This window comes from Drosophila hydei, unplaced genomic scaffold (assembly GCF_003285905.1).
Source record: "Drosophila hydei strain 15085-1641.00,03,60 unplaced genomic scaffold, DhydRS2 tig00000063-arrow-pilon, whole genome shotgun sequence".
In the NCBI taxonomy this organism is placed as follows: Eukaryota; Metazoa; Arthropoda; class Insecta; order Diptera; family Drosophilidae; genus Drosophila; species Drosophila hydei.
The window spans coordinates 6,944,501-6,966,265 of NW_022045657.1; the positions used below are offsets into that span (position 1 = coordinate 6,944,501).

The 21,765-nt window shown below is 42.1% G+C and overlaps 1 protein-coding gene across 1 annotated transcript in view; it reads left to right on the forward strand.

The window, feature by feature from the left end:
* The window catches only part of LOC111601443, a 40,601-nt gene extending 20,136 nt beyond the window's left edge, over window positions 1–20,465 (forward strand). Inside the window, exons 3-7 of the mRNA XM_030222792.1 lie at window positions 10,826–11,040; window positions 11,972–12,107; window positions 15,302–15,435; window positions 19,684–19,966; window positions 20,104–20,465. Of these exons, the coding sequence (XP_030078652.1) occupies window positions 10,826–11,040; window positions 11,972–12,107; window positions 15,302–15,435; window positions 19,684–19,966; window positions 20,104–20,465 (1,130 nt within the window). The remainder of the gene's footprint in view (window positions 1–10,825; window positions 11,041–11,971; window positions 12,108–15,301; window positions 15,436–19,683; window positions 19,967–20,103) is intronic.
* The last annotated feature ends 1,300 nt before the right edge of the window (window positions 20,466–21,765 follow it).

Below are 21,765 nucleotides of genomic sequence, written 5' to 3' on the forward strand. Positions count from 1 at the left end.
TAGGGTTAAGATAATTGCATCCATTTGCCAGCCATAAGCAGCCATAGCAATCTAAGAAACTTATAAAGCTTCTCAGTTAAATGACAACAGCTCAACAGCTACCGGACAGACAGACAGAGAGACAGACAGAGAAACAGAGAGATTGGATAAAATTAAAGAGTGTGACACTCTTGAATATAGCTATAAAAACCACTTTAATAGTGAAGTGAAGTGGCTGAGACGCAGCAAATGACATTTGAAACAAACACTTTTGCTATAATAAAATACAAATAAAACAACAACGACAACAACAACAGCACGGAGAAGGAGCGTGGCCACTTGATAACGGCCAATGGGCCACACGATTGACGAAGTATTCGAAATCCACTTGAGAGCGGGTGACATTAAAAGCGGCAAACCATTAAAAGGATTGACAGCCAGTCAGGCAGTCGGGCGAAGGGGGCGACTCTTCTGCTGCCTAGTGGAGGAGGTGACAATGCCATGGTGACAGGCGCCGATGTGCTTGCCATGGCTTGGCAGGCAATCAGACAAACCGACCAAGCGGCTGAGCGACTGATAGATATATATAGACTGGGAATAGACTGCAGCCAACTGACTGTCGATGACATTCCGTAAACGCAACGCAATCGAAATAGAAGTCGAAATCAGAGCCCCATCAAAGTGCTGCTCAATGCCAATCGTTGGCGTCGGCGTCGTCGTCATGTTGATGCTTAATGCTTGTAAAAAGTTTTTAATGGTGTCGCCAACCTAGAAACTGCTCATTTACCACTCAACGTGGCAGCGCCAACGCCATTGGCATTGCAGCATTACAAATCTCTATTCGTCCTACTGCAAGCACTACGTGGTCGTTAATGAACAGTCAATCGCTTAAGGATTTAAGCAGGGCTACAGCGGTGCAGCACATTTCAATAGGATTATTGACGGTCATTGTTTTCTAAACGTATTTTCTGGTATCCAATATCTGGCGAATTGCTGGTGGCTTGTGGTCAGGGATAAGGGTTAGGCACTCATGAGAGCATGGCATATTTAAATTTAGAAAACATTAGATTGCTCACCCCAAAAGCCGAGAAGAAATCTAGTTCCAGAGTTAACAGAATAAAGCAACCAATGCTCGGAGTTAATGGTTCGTAGGGTTTGTTGTTGTGACTGCTAAATACATTTGTATCGCTAAGAATTGAGTGAATTCAAAGCTGAATTTAATTTGTGCAACTCTTCCGCAAGAGCTAGTTTCAGACATTAATTCAATATCGATGACATATTGCAAATATAAAAAGAAAATAATTTCATTTACCACTGGAAATTCTAGAAATGGCATTTGTATGCGAAATTGATGCCATTCAAATGCATGCACAAACCGCATGCTAAGCGATTTATATTTTTTTAATCCACATGGACAATCAACCATAATTTGATATACCATTCGGCTTAGTCGAGCTCTGACTGACATTGTCGGCCGCATTGCATATTTGCGAAATATATTTGCTGCAACCGGGGCACAGGTGGGCGGCGAGCTGGTCGCCAAGGCGAGGGGGGAAAGCAATCAGTAAATACAAATAATAAAATGACGCGCTTGAGGAAAATATAATTAAATTTTAATTGCAAAATAATATTGACAAGCGGCTAACAAATTACAAATAAAATATGCAAATTTCACGGTTTGTGCACATAAACATTTTTGTCGCATCAATTTCAAATTGTGTGTCGGGTGCGTTGATAAATATGATAAATATGCTCACGCGATTTTTGCCCAAAAATGATTCACAGCTCGTGAAAATTGTTCAAAGCTGTGAGTTGAAATGGCTGTGCAGGTGGGCTGATAGGCAGGTCAGCAGCTGGGCAGGTGGCGTGATGTGGTCTATCAGTCTGTGTCTGTATTTGTTTATTATTAATGCAATTTGTAATATATGTTTGCTGTTGCGGCTCTCGTCCGTTTGCCGAGTTGACCTCAACAATGAATTGTGCTTTGGATACGTAGCTGGGTTTATTTTTGTTTGTTTGTGCGTCTCATGTTTGTCTGTTGTTTGTTGCCATAAAATACAATTATCGTGCACAAACAAGCAAAGCGCATCGCAAGCACATTAATGCCAGTGCCAGTGCAATAACAGCTATGCTGGAACACACACACATACGCACGCAAGCATATCGCCTCGCGCATACATCTGAAGTCAAAATGGCAGCTCGAATTTCAAAAGCTGCAAAAGTTGTCACCATCAGCGCAGCATTTTCGCATTTCGCTTTTCCATAATTAACTTATTTTGTACATTAGCAACAGATTTTGTTTATTAACGCGTGTGCGTTTGCTTTCAGTAATGCCCACGCCCTCGCTGCACGCCCGCTGCCCAGGACCTCATCCAAGTGCCTTAATGTGTGCAGGGGCCACGGGGCGCATACTTATCTTTCGGCATTGCCAACGAGTTTATTTATTTTCTGTTTGTGGTTTGTTCTATCTGCTGTGGAGCGAGCTGGGGCAGGGCACGAATGGGTGTGGGCATGGGGATGATTCGTTTGTGTGTTGCTGGCATCGCATAATTTATTTATCATTAGCGTAATTCGGCAATGTCGGAATGTTGTGTCTTTGTGTGAGTGTTCCACACAAGATGTTGGCTAGAATAGCTCGAGCTTCCCTAAATAGCTGAAATAATTTGCCCAATTAGTGCAATTGTGAGTTGCCAAAAAACAGTAGACTGCGCTCAAGTGCTTCAAGCCGTGTGGATTGAAATGCGAACACATTCGTACTTTGAATTTCAATATGCGGTTTAATTAAACAAATAAGCGTTGATTAATCCTACTAATTGGATTAAAAATTAGCAACAGAATCAGAGTTGTATTCAAAGTATTTAGCTGCCGGTTATGATTTAAGGTACTATGCAATCACTTGTAGGATATCAAGTACTTGAAGTCTCAGCTAATGAGTTTTTATTCTGAATTTTTATTTATAATATTTATGTATATTTTTATGCATGGTGTTGCATATGTATTTTATGACTAAAGGATACGAGTTTGGAGCAGATAGGGGGCTCAACGGGGGCTCGCAACGATTTGAAGATCCAGCGAGTGAAATCTGCTTGACGGTGCAGTTAACAAGCGGATTGAAATGGAGTTGGACTTTCTATCTGGTCGTTCCATGTTGGCTTGGGTTAGCCGGGAAATCCCCTGATGAACTCAAGAGACTTTTCCATGTCTGAGTGCATTAGATGTGCGTTGGAAATCATTTTAAGCGCTCTATTTTGAAATATTATTATAATGTTACAGTTGGAATGGCTGGCACTACCCAAGATTGGAATCCCATAGTGATGCGTAGCTCGCATCTTTTCCGATAAGCCGGAGATGTATATGGACAAAAAAGGTTTGAGTTGACTTTTTGGAGTTGACTATCATATGTCATAGCTAGCAGTCTGTGACGAGTTACAATATCATTCAGATGGTTTCATATATGAGATAAACTATCAAAAGGGACTTAATGAAGTTGCTTAACAGTAAGGCGTAATGCTGCTAGGGTAGAGCATATGGAAATGACTTCTTCTTCAACCGCTTTGACATATGTATATCACCTACCATCCTGCACGCAACCAGTTTTTAAAAAGAACAGCTAGAGGCCAAACTTGACTGGCTTTTCTTGGAATTGAATCCTGGCGCATTGTGTTTCGATTTTATTTTTCATATTTGAAGCAACAAAGTAATGTTATTAAAATTGTTTGGTTTGTTATCAATGACTAAGAGTCAACACAGTAACATAACGAGACTTGAGTTATATCCACATATATATTTTGCACAAAAAGGAAGTTTTCCGAGCTGAATGAAGTTGGGCTGAATTTTAATTAAAAAATGTTTCTTAGTCAGGTTTCTCGTTTGGCCATTTCGACTTGTCATTTATGTATATGTATATGTATATATTTGTACATATTAAACTGGGGGTCTTCTAATATTTACGTTGATTTACTGCATCTCATCCGATATTTATTCGTAGTCGCAATTCCATACACGCAACCATCTGGAAATTCAATATTTCACGTTTAATTAAGCTGCAACTGCAGTAAAAAAAGGAGAATGCAGAAAAAAAGAGAACAAGAGCAAAGGAGTAAAATCACAACGACAAAATCGCAAACTGCCACACAAAAATGTTTTGGCTGCCACTCGCAACGCGCCAACCAAATAAATATGCAACAAAAATACTTGTGGGACGGCGTTCCTGGTGCAAACAGTGTGCGAAATGGTGCAGCCGCAGCAAAAACGCCGTAAACTCTTAACAATTGCAAAAACACACTGCAAAATAAAGCGAAACAAAGGCAAAGCACTAAAAACTACTGCGGGCAATAAATCTGCAACGGGTGGCGGGGCGCATCAACTGGCAGCAACAACAATAAAGGCAACAACGGCCACAGCTGCACAAATGTTGCCAGGGCGTTTGCATAAACACATTTACACACACACACGCTTGCACACACGCACACAGAGTTACAGTAACAATTGGATGCGCCTGCTGCGTAAATAACTAATAAGGCTCCAGGATAAATTTCCAGTGTAATTTAGGAACAGAAGCAGAACAAAATAAAAATGAGAGTGAGCTTCGAGTCGAAAACAAAACAAAACAGAGTCCAGCAAATGCAATCATTGATCATGGCGTGCAAAGACTGCTCTACGTGTATGTATGACTGTGTGTGTGTGTGTGCAGCTTCTATAACTTAATTAAAATTATGAATGTTTTTTGCTGGCAAGGATTACAAGAGTTCCAGGCAACCGGCAACTGCCAACTGGCAACTGGCAACTGGCAACGATGGCAAAAAGTATGCCACAGCAAATGCGCTTTTTGCAATATTGTTGAATCAACATACAAACAAAGAGCAACATCAATTTATACATAAATCAACATGCACAAAAACGCAGCCAAATTTTATGCTTGCAGGAAGTGGATGCTTCTACATGGCACACACACACACACTGACAGGCACACCACTGACCCACCCAAACACCCTACGGGCAACTGTCTAATGCATTTTGTGTCAGGCTCTTGTAAAATTTTCGAAATTTCCAAATATCGTTGGCGCTTATCTAAATTCTGTATTTCAGAGATACGACTCTTGGCTATGTTTTAAATTAAAATATGGTCCGTATTAATTTGTCGAAACTAGCGAAATTTGCTACTCAAACAATCGTTTTTCCAGTCCAATTTTGTTGCCAAAAACCCATTTCAACTTTGTTCAGCGTTCCATTAAATAATCTAGTTTTTCATTTGTAAATAGTTTTCGTGAATAGAAAATATTATTGCACGCTTTGACAAATTGCGTTTTTAATTGTAAAATTCTTTTATACTGTTAATATATCATAAGCTCTAATGCCATAAAGCAACGGAGCTGTTATTGCTAATTCATCTAAGCTAAAACTAGCTGAAAAACGTATCTAAAAACTTGTTGAGTGTGTGTGGTTTGGCTCGCTGTGCTGATAGCGCGGTTCCCATCAAAAACAAGTGCACAAATTAACTGTTGCGAGTAACTGCATTCGAACTGCCCGAACAAAGGCAGATTTTGAAAGAGCGTTGAAAAAACTAACATGAATGTGATCATCTGGCAGCGACCTGGTTCGATTCAGCATTGGCTTTCCAATTGATGTCGATGCGGCGGGGCAGCGGGACGGAACAGCGGGCCACGAGCAGCGTCGCAAATGGTCAAAAGTTTCATTAGGGTCAGGGCATGAATGCTATTTACAAGCAGCTCGCGATGGAGCATGTGAGATAAGAGCCTCGGTGGGTCCAAATGGTAAAATAAATGGCAAAAAGTCGGCAAACAGTAAACACTGCTGGGCGAAAGCAATGTGTAGACCAAGAAGTGAAAACTGAATATCGCTATCGATGCTGGCGTCGAGATAACAAAATGTTTTGCTCTCCAGCTTCAATTGAGTCGTCGACGGCGTCGCCGTCATCATCATCGTCGTCATGCATTCGTTTCAAACGTTGCGTATACGCCATGTCGACACGCGGCAGCTGTGTAAGAAAAAACAAGCTAAATAAATACGAATCGTGTATACAGGCTTTTTCACACACAAGTAGATGATACACACACACACAAACAAATAAAAAGCTTAAGCACATAAGTAGAAAGGTATAAATGAGAAAACACACAGCAAGCAAATGAAAACTGGCAAATAGAAAAAGAATTACATATACATATACATATACATATTTGTAAATATATATAAAAATAAGCTTGCGAACTGTATGCCATGCAGTGCAATGTCACCCGCAGACTACAAATACAATTGCACACACACACACAGACGCACACATGTTTTTATGTATACACTTGGGTGTGTCTATCTGTGTGCAGATTCTTTGCCTGCTTCACAATATTTACGCTGTTATCCTTTTTGTTTTATTTGCTTAGCGCTTCTGTGCAAAGAAGGACTATCGTGAGACAAACGACAAACGAGCAACACGAGAATTGCAGGCAGAGACAGCGAGAGAATTTTGTTTGCGAGCTCCGTTATGGCACATCAACATTATTATCATCATCATCGCTATGATAATCATCATCCACTTGCAAGCCACTCGTAGAACAGAGAACAGATTAAATTTAGTTACATATTATTTTTTCATTTAGCGCATTTATTTTTGTTGCTTTGTTTACTTTGTGCTGGTGTCGCTTTGTAGAGTTGTGCGTGAAGTTTATTTGCAGAGACTCGAGTGTGTCAGCATTTGATTTACACCAGCTCCCGATTGCGTGGTCAGCGTGCTGAGCAAACTATATTTGGATAGAAAACCTAATTGAAGTTCTAAGAACATATTTGTTTTCTATTTCTCAAATATATGCCAATATTTCAATTTGGTATTCAAATGCTGTTATTTGTTAGATTTAATTAAATTCAATCAATTTTTTTCTCAATTATGGTGCAACGAGAAATTGTTGACTTGACCAATCCTATGCCTCAGCTTTTACAATTTATTTAGCAGACACACTCAGCATATCTAATTATTAATTGTCATATCATAACTGACAGCCTGGGGTGTGTATGTGTGTTGAGTTACCCAGGCCAAGCCCATAAGGAACTACAACGGAAAGTCAGATAGAACAACAAAATTATGTTGGCGTGAGCTGCGGCTGTGTCTATGCTGATGTTATTTGGACATGAACGTAGAGGTTTGGGCTTGGCCAGCCACAAAAATGGATTAAATTGCGCTCAACTGCCGTCTCTATTCGAGCATTATATTTTGTAACAAATTCCATTCCTTTTTTCACTCAAACCTTATTTCTTAAAGTATCCCATTTTGGTTAGCATTTAATTTCAGAATGTGTATATAAAAGAAGTTAACAGAAGCAAGCATCTCGAACTTAGTCTTGAAAGATACAGAAGAGCCACAGCTAGTAAATTAATATCAAATTGTATAATTTTTATTGATTATTTGTTATTTTTATTAAATTTTTTTTTATGATTTTTTATATATTTTTCCTTAAGATTATTTTATATTTGATGTTTCCCATCAACGGGTAATGAATGTAAAAATAATTTCTTATACTAGGCACGCGCAAAGCCAGCAGCAAGTTGAAGTATTTTTTTGTTTGACTTTCCAGCTTGACCACAGTTTCGCGTTTTTTCTACCCTTTTTTTGTCTCCGTGTCATGGATTTCTACACGCACACAAATAAAACCACAGTGGTTATTTTTTTTTTGCTTCCAGCAAAGTTTAGTGCTGGGCGTGTGCGGGGCTTTTGATTTATGGTTTCGAATGTTGCGAGCTGGGTTTTTATGTTAATTAAATTGCGTTGGCTGACCAAATGGAGTGCATGTTACTCTACACTGCACTCGAGTCGACTCTCACATGAGTGTACATCCATGTGTATGCAGTATGTGGAAAAAATAAGCTGGAGGGGGGCTGTAGGGTATGTGCCGGCCACGTAGTACAAACAAATGAACTGCACCAGCATTTACAGTGATTACTGCTGCCTGGTCTGGACCTACTCCTTAAATGCTGTTGACCCAGCCGAGCAGGAGAGGCAGCAAAGGCAGCACAGGTAGCAGCATGCAATGCTTATTAGAAATTCCATTATGTGTAGCATACTTATGTGCGTCCATGTGCTCCTTCTGTCAACACAAGCCAGCAACGAGTCAGGTGTTGTCTTTGTGCACGCCTCAATGGCTAGAGGAACGACACAAACGTTTTCCCCTTGGTTCATTTAGAGCGGCGCATGCTCGTCCTCTGTTTTGGTGTTGCGGCTGCTGTTTTGCAGTGTTATGCATGATAAATCTTTCAATATGCTGCCTAGGCAGCAGCAGCAGCAGCAGCAGCGTAGACGATGCCGGGTAAACATGTCAAGTAGCAGCAGCAACAATATTCATTTGAATTTGCAACAAAAGCCTATTAAATACCAAAACAATACTCCATCCTACCCACCCACACACACAGTCCTCTGTATATATATTCATTCTATGCTATGCTTCGACTCTCGCACGCGAGTGAGTCCACAAATTATTATGCAGTGATAAATATGCCCACATTTCATTTGTTTCAGACAACTCACCCACCCTTTGCCTGTACACCATCTGTTTCACTTTATTTATGATAGGAGGTGCTACTGCGCCTGCTGCCTGTTGCTCTATTGCACAACAATTTTTATTGTTTAAATGAAATCATAGCTTTTACTGTTTACCTGTCGACATACAAGCTGTTTACTGTCAAAAGTTATTCAAGTCACAGGCTTCATAAAATTATTGATTTTTTTTACTTATTCCCTCATCTGACAAGCTCTTATCCTTAACTTTTGTTTTTATGTAGTTAATCTTACTATGCATTCATATGCTTTGAGTGTGTGCATCGGAAACTTTAACTGAATTGAGCTGAACGCTGTATTAAACCACATTTTGTCCAGGTCAATCGAACATTTAAGATTGTGTTCATTTTAATTTTTCTACTTTTTGTGTACTCCCCACAACAAGCAAAGCGAAGTCCAAAAAAATGGCAGTTACTTTTTTCCTTGCCGCCAATGCAAACAAATTCCAAAACTTTTTCAGCAACAACTACCATCAGAAAGCGCAGCCGGGGAAGGTAAAAAAAAGTACAAAAAATATTGGCATCTAACTTTTCAATTCTGTATCACTTGCGGTTTTAACGAACCTGACGCTTTTCAGCGTTGTGGCCAAACGAATCCCACAATGACGCACTCTAGCATGATTGAAAAACAATAAAGGGAGCAAAAAGCGAGCCGCACTCCTGCACTCCTGCACTCCTGCACTCCTGAACTTCTGAGCTGCCTAGCTGCTAGATGCTAGATGCCAAGAAACTCAGCTGAAAACGGCGTGAAAACTGTTTACCTTTGGACAAACGTTGACTGAGTCCAGGGAATATTGTTGGACCTTGTGCTGGGCAATGCAAGAATAACAAAAACAAGCAGCGAGCTGCATTGATGCTGAAAACAGTAGCTGAGCGGGCGTAGAGGTTCTCGGCAAAGGAATCCAGAGCTCGAAACTAGGAACCAGGGACTTGTATGTTGCTCTACTTGTAAACAAATCGCAAAAGGATAAGGCCAATGCACTTGTAAGCAAGCACTTAGTCGAATCGGGTAAATATGTAAGTTGTGCAGAAACTTTCTACCTGATATGCGAATACTTTCATACACGGGGAGTCAAGTGCGCGCGTGCGTGTGTGTGCAGATTTAGAGAGATTGTTTGACTTTTTGTGCAACGCGCCCTGCTGTGTCCTGCGAGTGTGCTATGATTTCTAGCTGCGGCTGCAAGCCACACACTAACGTGCAAAACTTTTGTGAGCAATAAGCAAGAATTTGCGGTTGCTACCACAGCTACATGTGCCGTAGCTCAACTCCACTTTGCAATTTCAATTATCAAACAAACTACGTTTTCATTTTCGATTTCCGTGTGCAAATGCTTGTGCCAAAAGATTTAAGGCAAACTTGCAGAGACACGCATAAAATTCATCGTCGGCATTGCTGGCCAATTATGGGGACTTGGTCAGGAGCTCATTAAGGTCAAAGTGTAATAATGTATTTTGCAGGGTGCCAACGAGAAATTGGCAAAAGAAAAGCTGCAGAAAGAAATAATGAAACTCATATATCGGTGGCATGCCATACATAATAAGCAGATGCAGACGTTGCCCTTGCCCCAAATATGCAAACAACTCCCAAAGGTAATTTATAACTTGCAGCTGGTATGTCAAACAACAACAGCAACAGCAACAGCAACAGCAACAGCAGCAGCAGCAACAACAGTAGCAGCAGAAGCAGCAAAAACATCGCAAACAACAGAAGCTGCGAAAAAAAAAAATGAAAACAATTTCATTTTATTTACCTCGCGAGAGATTCACACACCGTCCCCGATGAGAGGCGAGTTCTCGGCTCTCAGAGGGACTACGGCAAAGCCGCAAATGATGTGCCATTATTCTTAAGGGTACAGCCGCACGAAGTGTGACCCAAATAAGATATAAAAATTTTGAGTGGCTTGTTAGGCAATGTCCCGCTGCTTGTAAACAGCCAAGTGGCTTCCTTGGCGCCCTGAATTATGCTACGTATTTGTTGACAAACGACTTTCAAATGGGCGTCCATAAAGTTGCCGGAAATTGGCGTTGATTGTTTGGCAATTAATAAAAGTCTCAGTGTAAGCAAACAAGGAAAACCTTAGGCCAGTTTTTATAATTGGGGTTTGGCCGTATCCTTTGCTTACCCTGACATATTTGCATGGAAAAGTAAGACCTTGAAAATACCAATGAAATTTATTATCATGAAAGTAACCACGTGGGCTTTCGTATCGCAATAATATGTTGCTGTTCAAACAAACAATTCATTACTTTCACATTATAATTCTCATTGTGCTCTTTTCCATTTCAGAGCTGGTTGAGTGTGCGCTGAGAAATGTCAATTTAATCATTGAACCACCGGCGGTGCGTCAGGGCCAGCATGTTGTGCTACGTTGCATGTACGATCTGGAGGGGGCACCACTCTACTCGGCCAAGTTCTATCGCGGTCAATTGGAGTTTTACCGCTATACGCCCGGCGAGTTTCCCAATACAAAGGTGTTTCCATTTCCTGGAATCCACGTCGATGTAAGTAAAACAAATATCTGAACGTAAAAAGCTTTACAACGTGAAATTGTTCCACTTTTTAAGCGCCCCCAACTTTGGCAGCTTGTTAACGTTGCATGCAAATGCAGCTGCCGATCCGGCGCACTGTCTAGGCGGCTGTCGTCCCCGTCCGGGCTGACCACCTGGCTCAGGCTATGCCTGGGGTTGCCACGACTGGGCCACTGGAGCTGGCCGCGGCGTCACTTTGACGCCCTTAATTGCGCTCACACTGCATTTATTTATATTGTATATTTTATAACTTTTGGCTCATGCATATTCAGTTTGGCAGTTTTATTGTTATTGGCGGGTATTCAAAAAGCCAGCTCCAGCCAAGACACCTGCAACTGCAGCTGCTGGCCTGTATGCCACGAAGCTATCGGAAGCGACTATCTACAAAATATTTTCATTTAAATTTTTGTGTGGCAGCGTCTGAAATTTCGGTCGTTCACGTGAAAGTAGCATCCCGCACAACTCGTTGCCTCAGCCAGATAATATTACTTTGGCTATATTATTGAAAAAGTTTCATCCAGCCGGAGGCTGGTCAGGCGGCCATCAGTGAAATTTTGTTGGCCCGATAAAGTTGCGCTGAATCTGTCCAAATATTTCATCAGGCTATTGAGTTTGTGCCAACGAGTTTATCTTTAGTTTTTGTCGTTCTCAACTTTTACTCTGTTTATAAATATATTATATATATATATCCTGGGTATCATCATTTTATTTATTTTTAATGAAGCAATGTACTCTGGCTTGTTGCCGTCTTAATATATCTAAGTGCACTCGATGTTTGAGCTTGTGCCAGATAACATAGATTACGAAGTGCCTCGCCGCTTGTTGTAAGCTTCAATAAATACATATATCTGATTTAGTATAAGAAAATATTTAAGTTTTTTTTCTTGCTCTCTGTCTCTTTTAGGTAACAAGCTCAAATGCCACTCAAGTACTCATACGCAACGTTGGCTTCGGCCTTTCTGGGAACTTTTCGTGTGAGGTGACCGCCGATGCGCCGCTTTTCTCCACAGCCACTGCACTGGCCGTCCTGCAGGTTGTAGGTAAGTCAAACATTGAGAATCATCAGCCAGTCATCCGCTAAAAGTGATAGCTTAATCGAGCTCAGTGGCAATTCCTTTGACACTTGAGCAATCTAGAATTGCTGGTCCTAAGTCTGAATTAAGTACCTGTAGCCACGGCGGCTTGAATGAGAATAAAAAAAGATACAACTTTCGTGCGCGGCAAAGGCAATTTGGGGTTGCTAAGGTCACGCCAGCTGGCGACGCTTTAAAAGTTCTGTGAGGCAAGCAACTTGTGTTGGAAATTGCGTCATTAACAGGCTATTTCGCTTAGCAGATAAACGTCGTGTGGAGGTGCTGCTAGAACCCAGATACCTGGATGCCCGTCTGGGTCATTTGGTAGTCCTGCTGGCGCGCCAAGCATTTCACAGTCTTATGCGTTTTAAACGAGCCTGCGATGGCACGCTCGGAATTAGGAATTTAATCAATGCGCCTGTGTCACGGATGACAATAAGAGCAATCTAAACAATTATTTAGATTTTGCTCGGGCTTTGCGCATTTGCAGATTTGCTTGCGGGGAGCAGCTGTGGCAGGAACAGCAATCATGTCGGAAAATATGTACCGATAGAAATTGCCAATAAATACCAGCAACAATTGCCAATCCATTGGTTAACTGGGCAACTGGGTCAATAGCTCATAAATGGCACACCGTGCGTATGCGTAATCTCGGCTATGTTAAGGGTGTGGCCCACAGCAGCAGCAAGCAAACATCGCTCAGCAGTTAATCTCTATATTCGTTTCGCATTAAATATTCGAGAAACTCTCGCTGACAGCTCAATGCTGCTACAAACGCTGATTTTTATACCACTTGCCGCGCAATTTTCTTTCTGCTCTGCGCACCCTGCCACGTCGCAGCACTCTTGAGCTGATGTGTTTGTATGATTGAGCACTTGCCGCGATGGTTAGAGCCGGGTATCTGGGTGACTGCGTGGCTGTGTGGCTCTGTGGCTGCTTGCTTATTGCCCGCCATTAAACATTTAGATGTGCGCGTCTGGCGCGTAACTGGCTGCCTTTATTAGATTGCCATTACCTCAACATCTAACCAGTCTGGCTGCCCGGTTGCCCCGTTGCTCGGTCGCCTGGCTGCTTGGCTGCTTGGCTGCCTCAATGCCTTCCCTGTTTTAGCTCAATATATTTAACGCCGCATTTAGCTCGCTTAATTGGCCGCTTTTGCTTAACTGGCATCAAGGGATTAAAGCTTTGATCAAGCAGTTGCTTTAAATTCATGAGGTTACCAGTCGCAACACTATGCCCAGGGCCATTCAAGGACGCCTGACGCGGTCTATTGCTCTAGTTATTCAAGATTCATTTAATGCTGAGGCTTTTAATTGGCTGCACGTGTTGTTGGCTTTGTTGTTATGCTTACACATACATCAATATGAGATAAGCCAGCGCCTGACACTCTGACAGCACGATATCGGGTCTGAAAAGTCTGGCGCGTGTTAACTCCTGTGTGTCTGTATAGCAATGTACTTATGAGTGTCCTATTCTCTCTCTCTCTCTCCTCGTTATATCTTTGTGTTACAAAACTAGGCATTTAAGGCTTAATGCCGTCGACACTAAGCCCCCAATAACTTTGCGGGATAGACAATAAATAACTTCAAGCCAAACCAAAGCAAACACAAAGCATATTGAGCATACGCCTTTATAGCAAAACAGACATATATTAGGTGCTTTTTAAAAATTTATGAATGTTCTTAAAATATTATTTCTCATTAAGTATGTCTGGAGAATTCTAAAGTTAGATATTCATGCAAACTTTCTTTGAGTAAATTTTTTAATGAACTTTGAAAGTGTTTCAAATTGTATAGAGCGCAATTGAAAATAACTTAACAGGAATAATAAGGTGGCCTTGAGTCACTTTACGGCCGTACAAAATATCTATATAAAATATGTATGCATTTGGGCTACATTTAGAATTTGGAAATAACCTGTTTACTCTATACGAATATTTAACTTTATTGATTTGGTCCTCTGAATGTTATCTTTCCTGTATTTCCGCGCATCCTTCGCCGTTCGTTCGCTTATGTTTTATGCATTTCCGCTGGCTCATTGTGGCTTCCTCTTAGTTCCGCTCACTCATTCACTTATGCAGTAGCTCGCTTATTCATGTGCCGCTGTCCTTGAAGCAAATGGTCCTGAGGTTTAATCGTGTGTTAATGAGCTCAAGTGGCAATCAGATTGCGGGCCAAGATGCCAAAACAAAAGCGAGGGCAAAAGTAAATGTGACTGCGTTGCGCTGCCTTACACATAAAATAAACACTTTGTCCTTGCGCTTTATGGAAAGCAACGACATTGACAGTGGGATCAGCGACGGGGAGCGGCAAAGGCTGCCATTTGGCTGCTGAAGCCTAAGTAAAATGACGCTGCCGTCGACGCTGGCATTTGAATGCCAAGGCAAGTCGAGCAAAGTTATGCTAATTCACGCTTTCATTAAGTCACAATGGCACACGGCTTCGCAGCGCAGCAGGCGACCCAAATGCCATGGCACATAGCTGTGCAAGTTTGTAGATAGTTGGCAAACATTTGAAGGGCTTAAACTTTAATAACTTAATGACATAAGTCAAGCGGGGATTCGCTCAGCGAGGTGCCGACCAAATGTAAAGTAGGCTGGTCAGCTGCTAGATTAAACTCGGAGTTGGTCTTCACAGCTGACCCTCATTAGGAGCCCTTTGACGTTCCCCATACAACTGCAAAGCCAACGGAAAAGGTCAGTCAAAAAAAAACCGCAAAAAGAACCGCAACAGCACGAAGGAATAGTTCAGCTGCCCCGTCTCTGTGTGTCTATATGTGGGTGGAACGGATTAGAAAGCGAGTCGCCTTAAGCTACGTCGAGAGGCGGGACCCAGTCGAGCAGCATGAACTCACAGTTCCCGTTGCCGTTTTTGTCATGGAAATTACTTTCTTCATTAGTTACTCTTGTTGCTGTTGCTTTTGGCTGTGACTTTGACTTTGCTTTTGGCTGACTTAATTAAAAAGTTGAACGTGGCCCCGTCTGATGTTGTGGTTGGTGCAGAAGGATTGGACTTATGGCCAGCACTGCGGTGCGACTTAAGGGCCTAATAATATTTTGAAAAATGCCCGTAGCAACAACCTTGCCAGGTCAACAAGCATACAAAACCTCATAAGCTATTTATATATATTTCTAACACACAAACGTCTTTCTCTACTTGCAGAACTGCCCGACAAACGTCCTCAATTGTATACGGAGCACACACGATATGAGCCCGGCGATGTTCTGCGAGCCAACTGCAGCACGCCGCCGTCTCGTCCACGTGCCGAGTTAAAGTTCACAATTAACAATATGGTGGTAAGTACAGTTATTGGAGAGGCGAATTTTTGAAGTCTGTAAGGAAATGAATGAATTTGCTTTAAAAACTCTCTTGAATTTTTTATTGTGTGCAGTCTGCAAGAAAAATATAAAAAAATGAATGAGAAAATCTGACAGCGGGTCAGAGATTATTAATGTTCAAAGCTGTTGAATCCTTTGAAGTTGTGGTCTATTCCGATGAGAAATGAAAATGAAAACGAAAACGAAAATGAAAATATGCCAGCACTGACGGACGGAGGCAATGCCCACCACTCCAACTTGCTTTTGTCCGCTTGCAAACATGGCGTATGCGCAATTTTACACTTTGCCAGCTAGCGTACACATTGTCATGTGTATTAACAATGCATGCAGCGCAGCTGTGGCCTCTTTCTTGTCGTTTGGTTACTGTGAAAACGGATTTCTATGCGGTCGCAGCAAACATTACAAACACCCTATCCTTTGTGAGCATCCAGCCCTCGGTTCTCGGCACCCAGCTGCTAGTCCTTCATTGCATTTTGGTCGCACGGGCCTCGTGTCACAGCTGTGCGCTTGTGGAAGCTGTCATTTCGGGTGAATTCTCACTTTTGGCTGCTGGTATCCCTTGTCGACACTGCCGACTCTGCCTAGCTGTCGGAGCGAAAAATTTTGCTTCGCAATTTTATGAATATGCATGCCTCGGGCGTCATGGTGCTGCTCGCTCACGCTCGGCTCGGCTCGCCTTCAATTTCTATATAAATTGGTGGCTGACTAGGGTCCAACTCTTCCAAACTGGCACGCCTGGCAAAATGTCAAGAGCAGTTAAATGGTCAAGTTTAAGATTCTCTCATCTGGTTGGCCGAGCACTTGTTTCTCTTACGGGAGATAAAAGCGATGTGCCAGGAGCCAGTGACAGCGACAATAGTTAGAGCTTCGCACATACATATACATTTATTCAAGAATCAACTGATTGCCGATGGATTGAGGGTGCATAACTTTGCATCTCTTATGGGGTCCTTTGCTATTGCCTTATGGCTTGCAGAAAAAACTGAGCTGCAGTCAATAAAGTTGAATTCTAGTTGCGGTTTTTACGATGATTGATGGAAAATCCTAAGCAGCAAGCATATCAAAGCAGTTCTCATGTGTTTTAAAAATGACCCAGATATAGTCGTACCCAAGCCAAAGCTAATCATGTCGATGTATTTAGATGACAATATTTTATTTAAAAAATATATTTGTTAAAATTCATATATACGTACTAACTTTTCTTAGAATTTGTATTAAATAAAATAAAAGTGATAAAGGGATGTCCCGGTTTGATTAAACTATTGAGGCTTTATTGCCAACCCACTTTTGAATGGCTTAATGTTATCTAGCTGCTTGGCTTCTGGTCCGTCGGCTTCGGACAGTTTCAAAGTGTTGTCATGCGTTTGAAAAATGGTGGCCACATTCGTGCAGTTTGCTAGCATGCGCACATTAAACATGATAAATGAATTCAAATCATTTGCACCGCAATAACTCGAATGCAGCGTGCGGTGAGCTCCTTCGCTCCTTGCTGCCAACAACTGGAACAAAAACTACAACAACAATGGCAAGGCTTCGTTGTTGCTTGAAAATGAAATGATAGCTTATCGGGCATGCCAAGTCGGGGAGCGAGTACTTTTGGCAACTGCCATTGCCATTGCCATTGCCATTACCATTGCCAATGCGAAGGAAGGCAACAAACCGTAAGCAAACGTGGCAGACGTTGACTAAAATTGAGTAGAAAACGATACCGCAGGAGAAGGAAGATATATTGCAATTGCCGATCACAGGAAACAAATGAATATTTCATGCTGTGCAAATCAACAAGAGGTCGGGGAAGCGGGCGTACTCTCACACTCACACTCACACTCACACACACACAGAGAACCATACACATTGTAGCATATTTCGCATGCCATACAGCAGCAGCAGGAACTTCAGCAGGCGGCAACAAAGTTTACGTTGGAAGGTAACCTGCCCAGGAGCTGCGCCAGCGGCAGCTGGAACCGGAGCTGAACTTTATGTTGACAAAGTTTTTTGTGGTAAAAAGCCACATCAGTAATTTGCAGAGAACACACAAATACCAACACACACACACACACACGCTCACATACACGTAGCCGTGACATATGTGGCCTGTAGGGATGCTGTGGCTTCGTTTTCGGCTGGCTGCTTCCGCCGGGCCAGGCATTAATCATTTGGCATGTAAATTGCCAATTAATAACTGCTGCATGTCATTTGGCATTCGGCTTCAAAATGTTACGCAAATTTCCAGGCAGGCAGGCAGGCGGAACGGATTGGAGTTAGAGAAGAGACGCTGCGACTAAGGCCAACGAACCTATATAAACATTGCCAACTGTTAGGCGCATTCGCATGGAGCCCTTAATGAAGACAAATAGCACTTGGGCCATGCCAAATTTAGCGGAAAATTGAAAAAAGCTTCTCATAGCAGGTCGTGTAGCCAGCCAGCCAGGCAGCCAGCCCACCAACCCTTTGCACCAAAGTTCTTGGCAACCGCCCCAAGATATTGCAGTACCATTCACAATTTATACGTTATCGATACGTTCACAATGCATTGCATACAGACAAAGGACAAATAGTACACAACACGAGCAGGACACGTTCTAAAATATAGTCCTTGCATTGCTATATTTATTGTTGGGTGTCGAGGTAAAGAGGAATCATTGCAGTCCATATTTCTTGTTACTATAAAATTTTTAACTACCTTTTAAGAGCTGAGCACATTTGGTAATTTTCTACTTTGGACTGTTGAGGACCGTCTATGAAATTTTGACAATTGTTTTAAGGCTTACTTTGCATACTTTGCTTTTGGTGAAAACTTTTTCATTTTGTAGACTTAAGAAAGCTCTGTGAAATGAAAACCAAAACTCAAAATATCATAAACAGTTGCAGTGCATTCCATTTCCGATTGCCGTGTCTTTTTATCAAAATCTGAAAGAGATTCAAAACCCTCTGGCAAATGCACAAAACTATTAAGAATTTATAATTTCTCTTGTTTGCAAAACATAAGCAGAATGCGAAAACTGTGCGCATTTTAGCATGCGCATAAATAAAAATTATTTATATAAGCGAAAATCCTTTTCTACACACTCACACATGGAGACGCCCACCGTACACAAACACACATACACACACACACATGCATATGCAGAGCAAAGAGCAGATCAGAGCAGGAACCGACCAGACCATCGCAGAGCGAGCCAACAGCAAAATTTAGCCCTGGCTACAACTTTACAGTGAATTGCACTAAATAACTGCCATTAAGCATAAAAGCTGTTCTCGCATGAAGGAGCTGCTGGCAGCATTTAAGCTAAATGCAAGTTTAAGCATCTTGAAGCTGGCGCAGATAAAGTGGACTTACCCAGTGAGGATTTACACGCACACATACACTGATGGAGTGGATGTGGACATAATGTTGGACATGCACAGAAAACGGACATGCCCCAATACAAACGCAATTCGAATAAATGGCAAAATGGCGCGTATATGTAAGGAGCGAAAGAGAAAGAAAAGCTGAAAGCTGAAAGCTGAAAAACTGGCTAAAACTTTCATCAATGCGTCGTCTGGCGCATTTGAGCTGCATGTCCTGCCAGCATATGCCTCTGTCTCCACATCCGCCTCCATATACTTTGCCACAGCCAGTGCCACTAATGTGCGCAATTGTAAGACGCTTCCTTCTTGGGATTTTGTTTGTGTTGTACTACAGACGTTGCCTGCCGCTGCCTGCCGCTGCCTGATGCTGCTGCCGCTGCTTTTTGCTGCATTACATTAACACAGATAAAGTTCCTTGATACATAATTTCCATGCATACGCAAAGAGCCGCCGGCCTGAGCTGTCTGCTTGGCCGGCTGGCTGGCTGGCTGCCTGGCTGGATTGCCGACACATGTGGCCAACCTCTCCAGCCTCCCCAGGCTCTTTAGGAGCGCGCTGTGCCAACTTGCAAATGGCGACAAGATGCTAGCTGGCAAAACTTTTTGCTTGTCCGAAAACAAACAAAAGTATAACGAGTACCGGGGCTAAACGTTGCCAAATCTTGTCGTTGTCGTTGTCGTTGTCGTTGTTTTTCCCATTGCCTTCGCAGTTCTTGCTGTTGTTGTTGCCGACTTTAAATATGCAAATGCATTTGGAAGCGCTGAATAAACAGACACAGTGTTCAAATTATATGTCTCCGCTTCCAGCCTATGCACTCTATTTCATTCTCCACGCCCTTCTCTCTCTTCCATACAGATAACAAATGCCGAGACCCAGTTTATTCGCACAATTGATAATCTGATTGCATCACGCATCTCGCTCAAGCTGCAGCTGCAGGGCGTGCACTTCTCCAGCGTTAATCCGGCAATTTATACCAGTCCATACGGCGTGAACTCTGTGTATGGCCATGGCGGACCCATGTATTTGCCCAATCCGGGCGGCTTGGTGCTGCGCTGCACCGCACAGATTGGCGACCTCTATCAGGAGTATAAGGAAATTGAATTGGGCACCCCACAAAAGGATCCGGTACCGGCACGTGGTAAGTTCACATATGAATTTTGAATGTGTTTGCGTTCTGGTATTCTAAGCTAATTACGCCATAATATATGTGCCTTCCGTTTCCGTTTTTGTCAACTCTCCACGAATGCCCCTCTGTCTGCTGGCTTCCGGCTGCAGTTACGCTCTCATCCGGCTCGAGCGTGAAAAACTTCTTCACCACGTATTTCTCCTCATCGGCGGCATCCCGACGCGTCGGCGGCGTCCAGTTGGCGCCCATTACAATGACGATGATAGCGCTTCTTATCAGTGGCGGCGCCCTGGTTGGCCACATGATCCGCGAGCTCGTGGCACAGCTCATTCGACTCGACGACCGCCCTGCTATCGTGCATTCCAATTCCAGTGAGAGTCGTCTGTCCACGTCCACGCTGCCCCGCCTACAAGGCGCCACTGCAGCGGCTGGCCTGGCCAGCTCTGGGCTAATTAACTTGGGCGCTAGCCATGGGCAGCAGCTGGAGCTACTTGTGTGTGTTACAAATTAGTTTAATTGTTAAGTAATCAAATTATGGATTATATTTTATATGCGGTTTAATTAAATAAGTATGTGCTGTCAACGTTCAGTTGGTTCAATTAGAGCTTCGTTTCATTTGATTTATTTGTTTTCAATTTTATATTTAATACTTTTCGATTTGATAGCTTTTAATTAACTCTACATTTTTGAATGTGGTGTCTAAACTAGCGAGCTAAAAACCAAACTACTTTTAAGCAAAACCATTCGAAGTTAGCCTAGTTAAGCAGAGAAACATCAGATAATTCCATGCATCCATTAAATCAATGTTCACAACCGAATTCAAACTAAAAGTCAAACTATTTATTAAATGTGCTAACTAACGTAACAGAAAATCTAATATATGTGTTTAAAAGCAAGGAAATGGAATGCAAGTCGAAGCAAAAGGACATAATGTGTGTAAAATATATTTAAATGATTATAAATGAAATCTACATGTAAAACGATCGCCTTGTGAGGGCATATTGTAAATGGTGGTGAAATTGCATAAAAATAAACAAAAACAGTGTTAATTTTAAAAATAAATCAAGCAATTTTTGTTTCATTTTACTTTTGAGTCAGTCAAGGCTGCATAGCTGCATAGCTACAGTAGCGAAGCAGTCAAGCGATTAGTATGCACTTTTCTCAAATCAATAAATTTTGTGTTTGTAAAATTTTTGGCGTTGAGACATCTTTCACAACATTTTTGCATTGCTCATTGTCTGCATTTGGTTTGCCTGGAAAGTGTAAAAAAGCCTGCCTTTACGCAGCGGAAGTGCCAAAAGGAGTACAATATAAGGAATCTAGTCCATTTCATTGTGTGTGGCATGCTTTTTAGTTGCCGTTGCCGTTGCCGTTTCCGCTCCATTCTGCATGCGCATTTTGTACTTATTATTTCTTTTTGCAGTCTCCCTGAAAAATCATTGAAGCGCGTCCTGCTGTTGCCTTCTTTTCAATAGCAGCGGCGAATTCCTGGAGTTTCCACAGCCCAAACTCTAGCCAGGCCCAGAATATTTCAAAGGGGTCTCTCACTCGATCCGTTTGGCAAGTGAAATAATTACACAGCTGCACACAATACTTGCTCTCTGTATGTGTGTTGTGTAAGCAACATTGTAGAATTTCCTTTTGCGTACTGGAAAGTGAAAAGAAAAGAAAAATAACAAAGTAGTTGGTGAAATGATTTCTGTCTGTTTTGATGTCGACTGCATTTGAATTTACATTATCTGGACCGAAACTAGTGCAAGGCTCAAGCAATATCATTACGAATGCTCTTACAAAAATATTACTTCAAATTA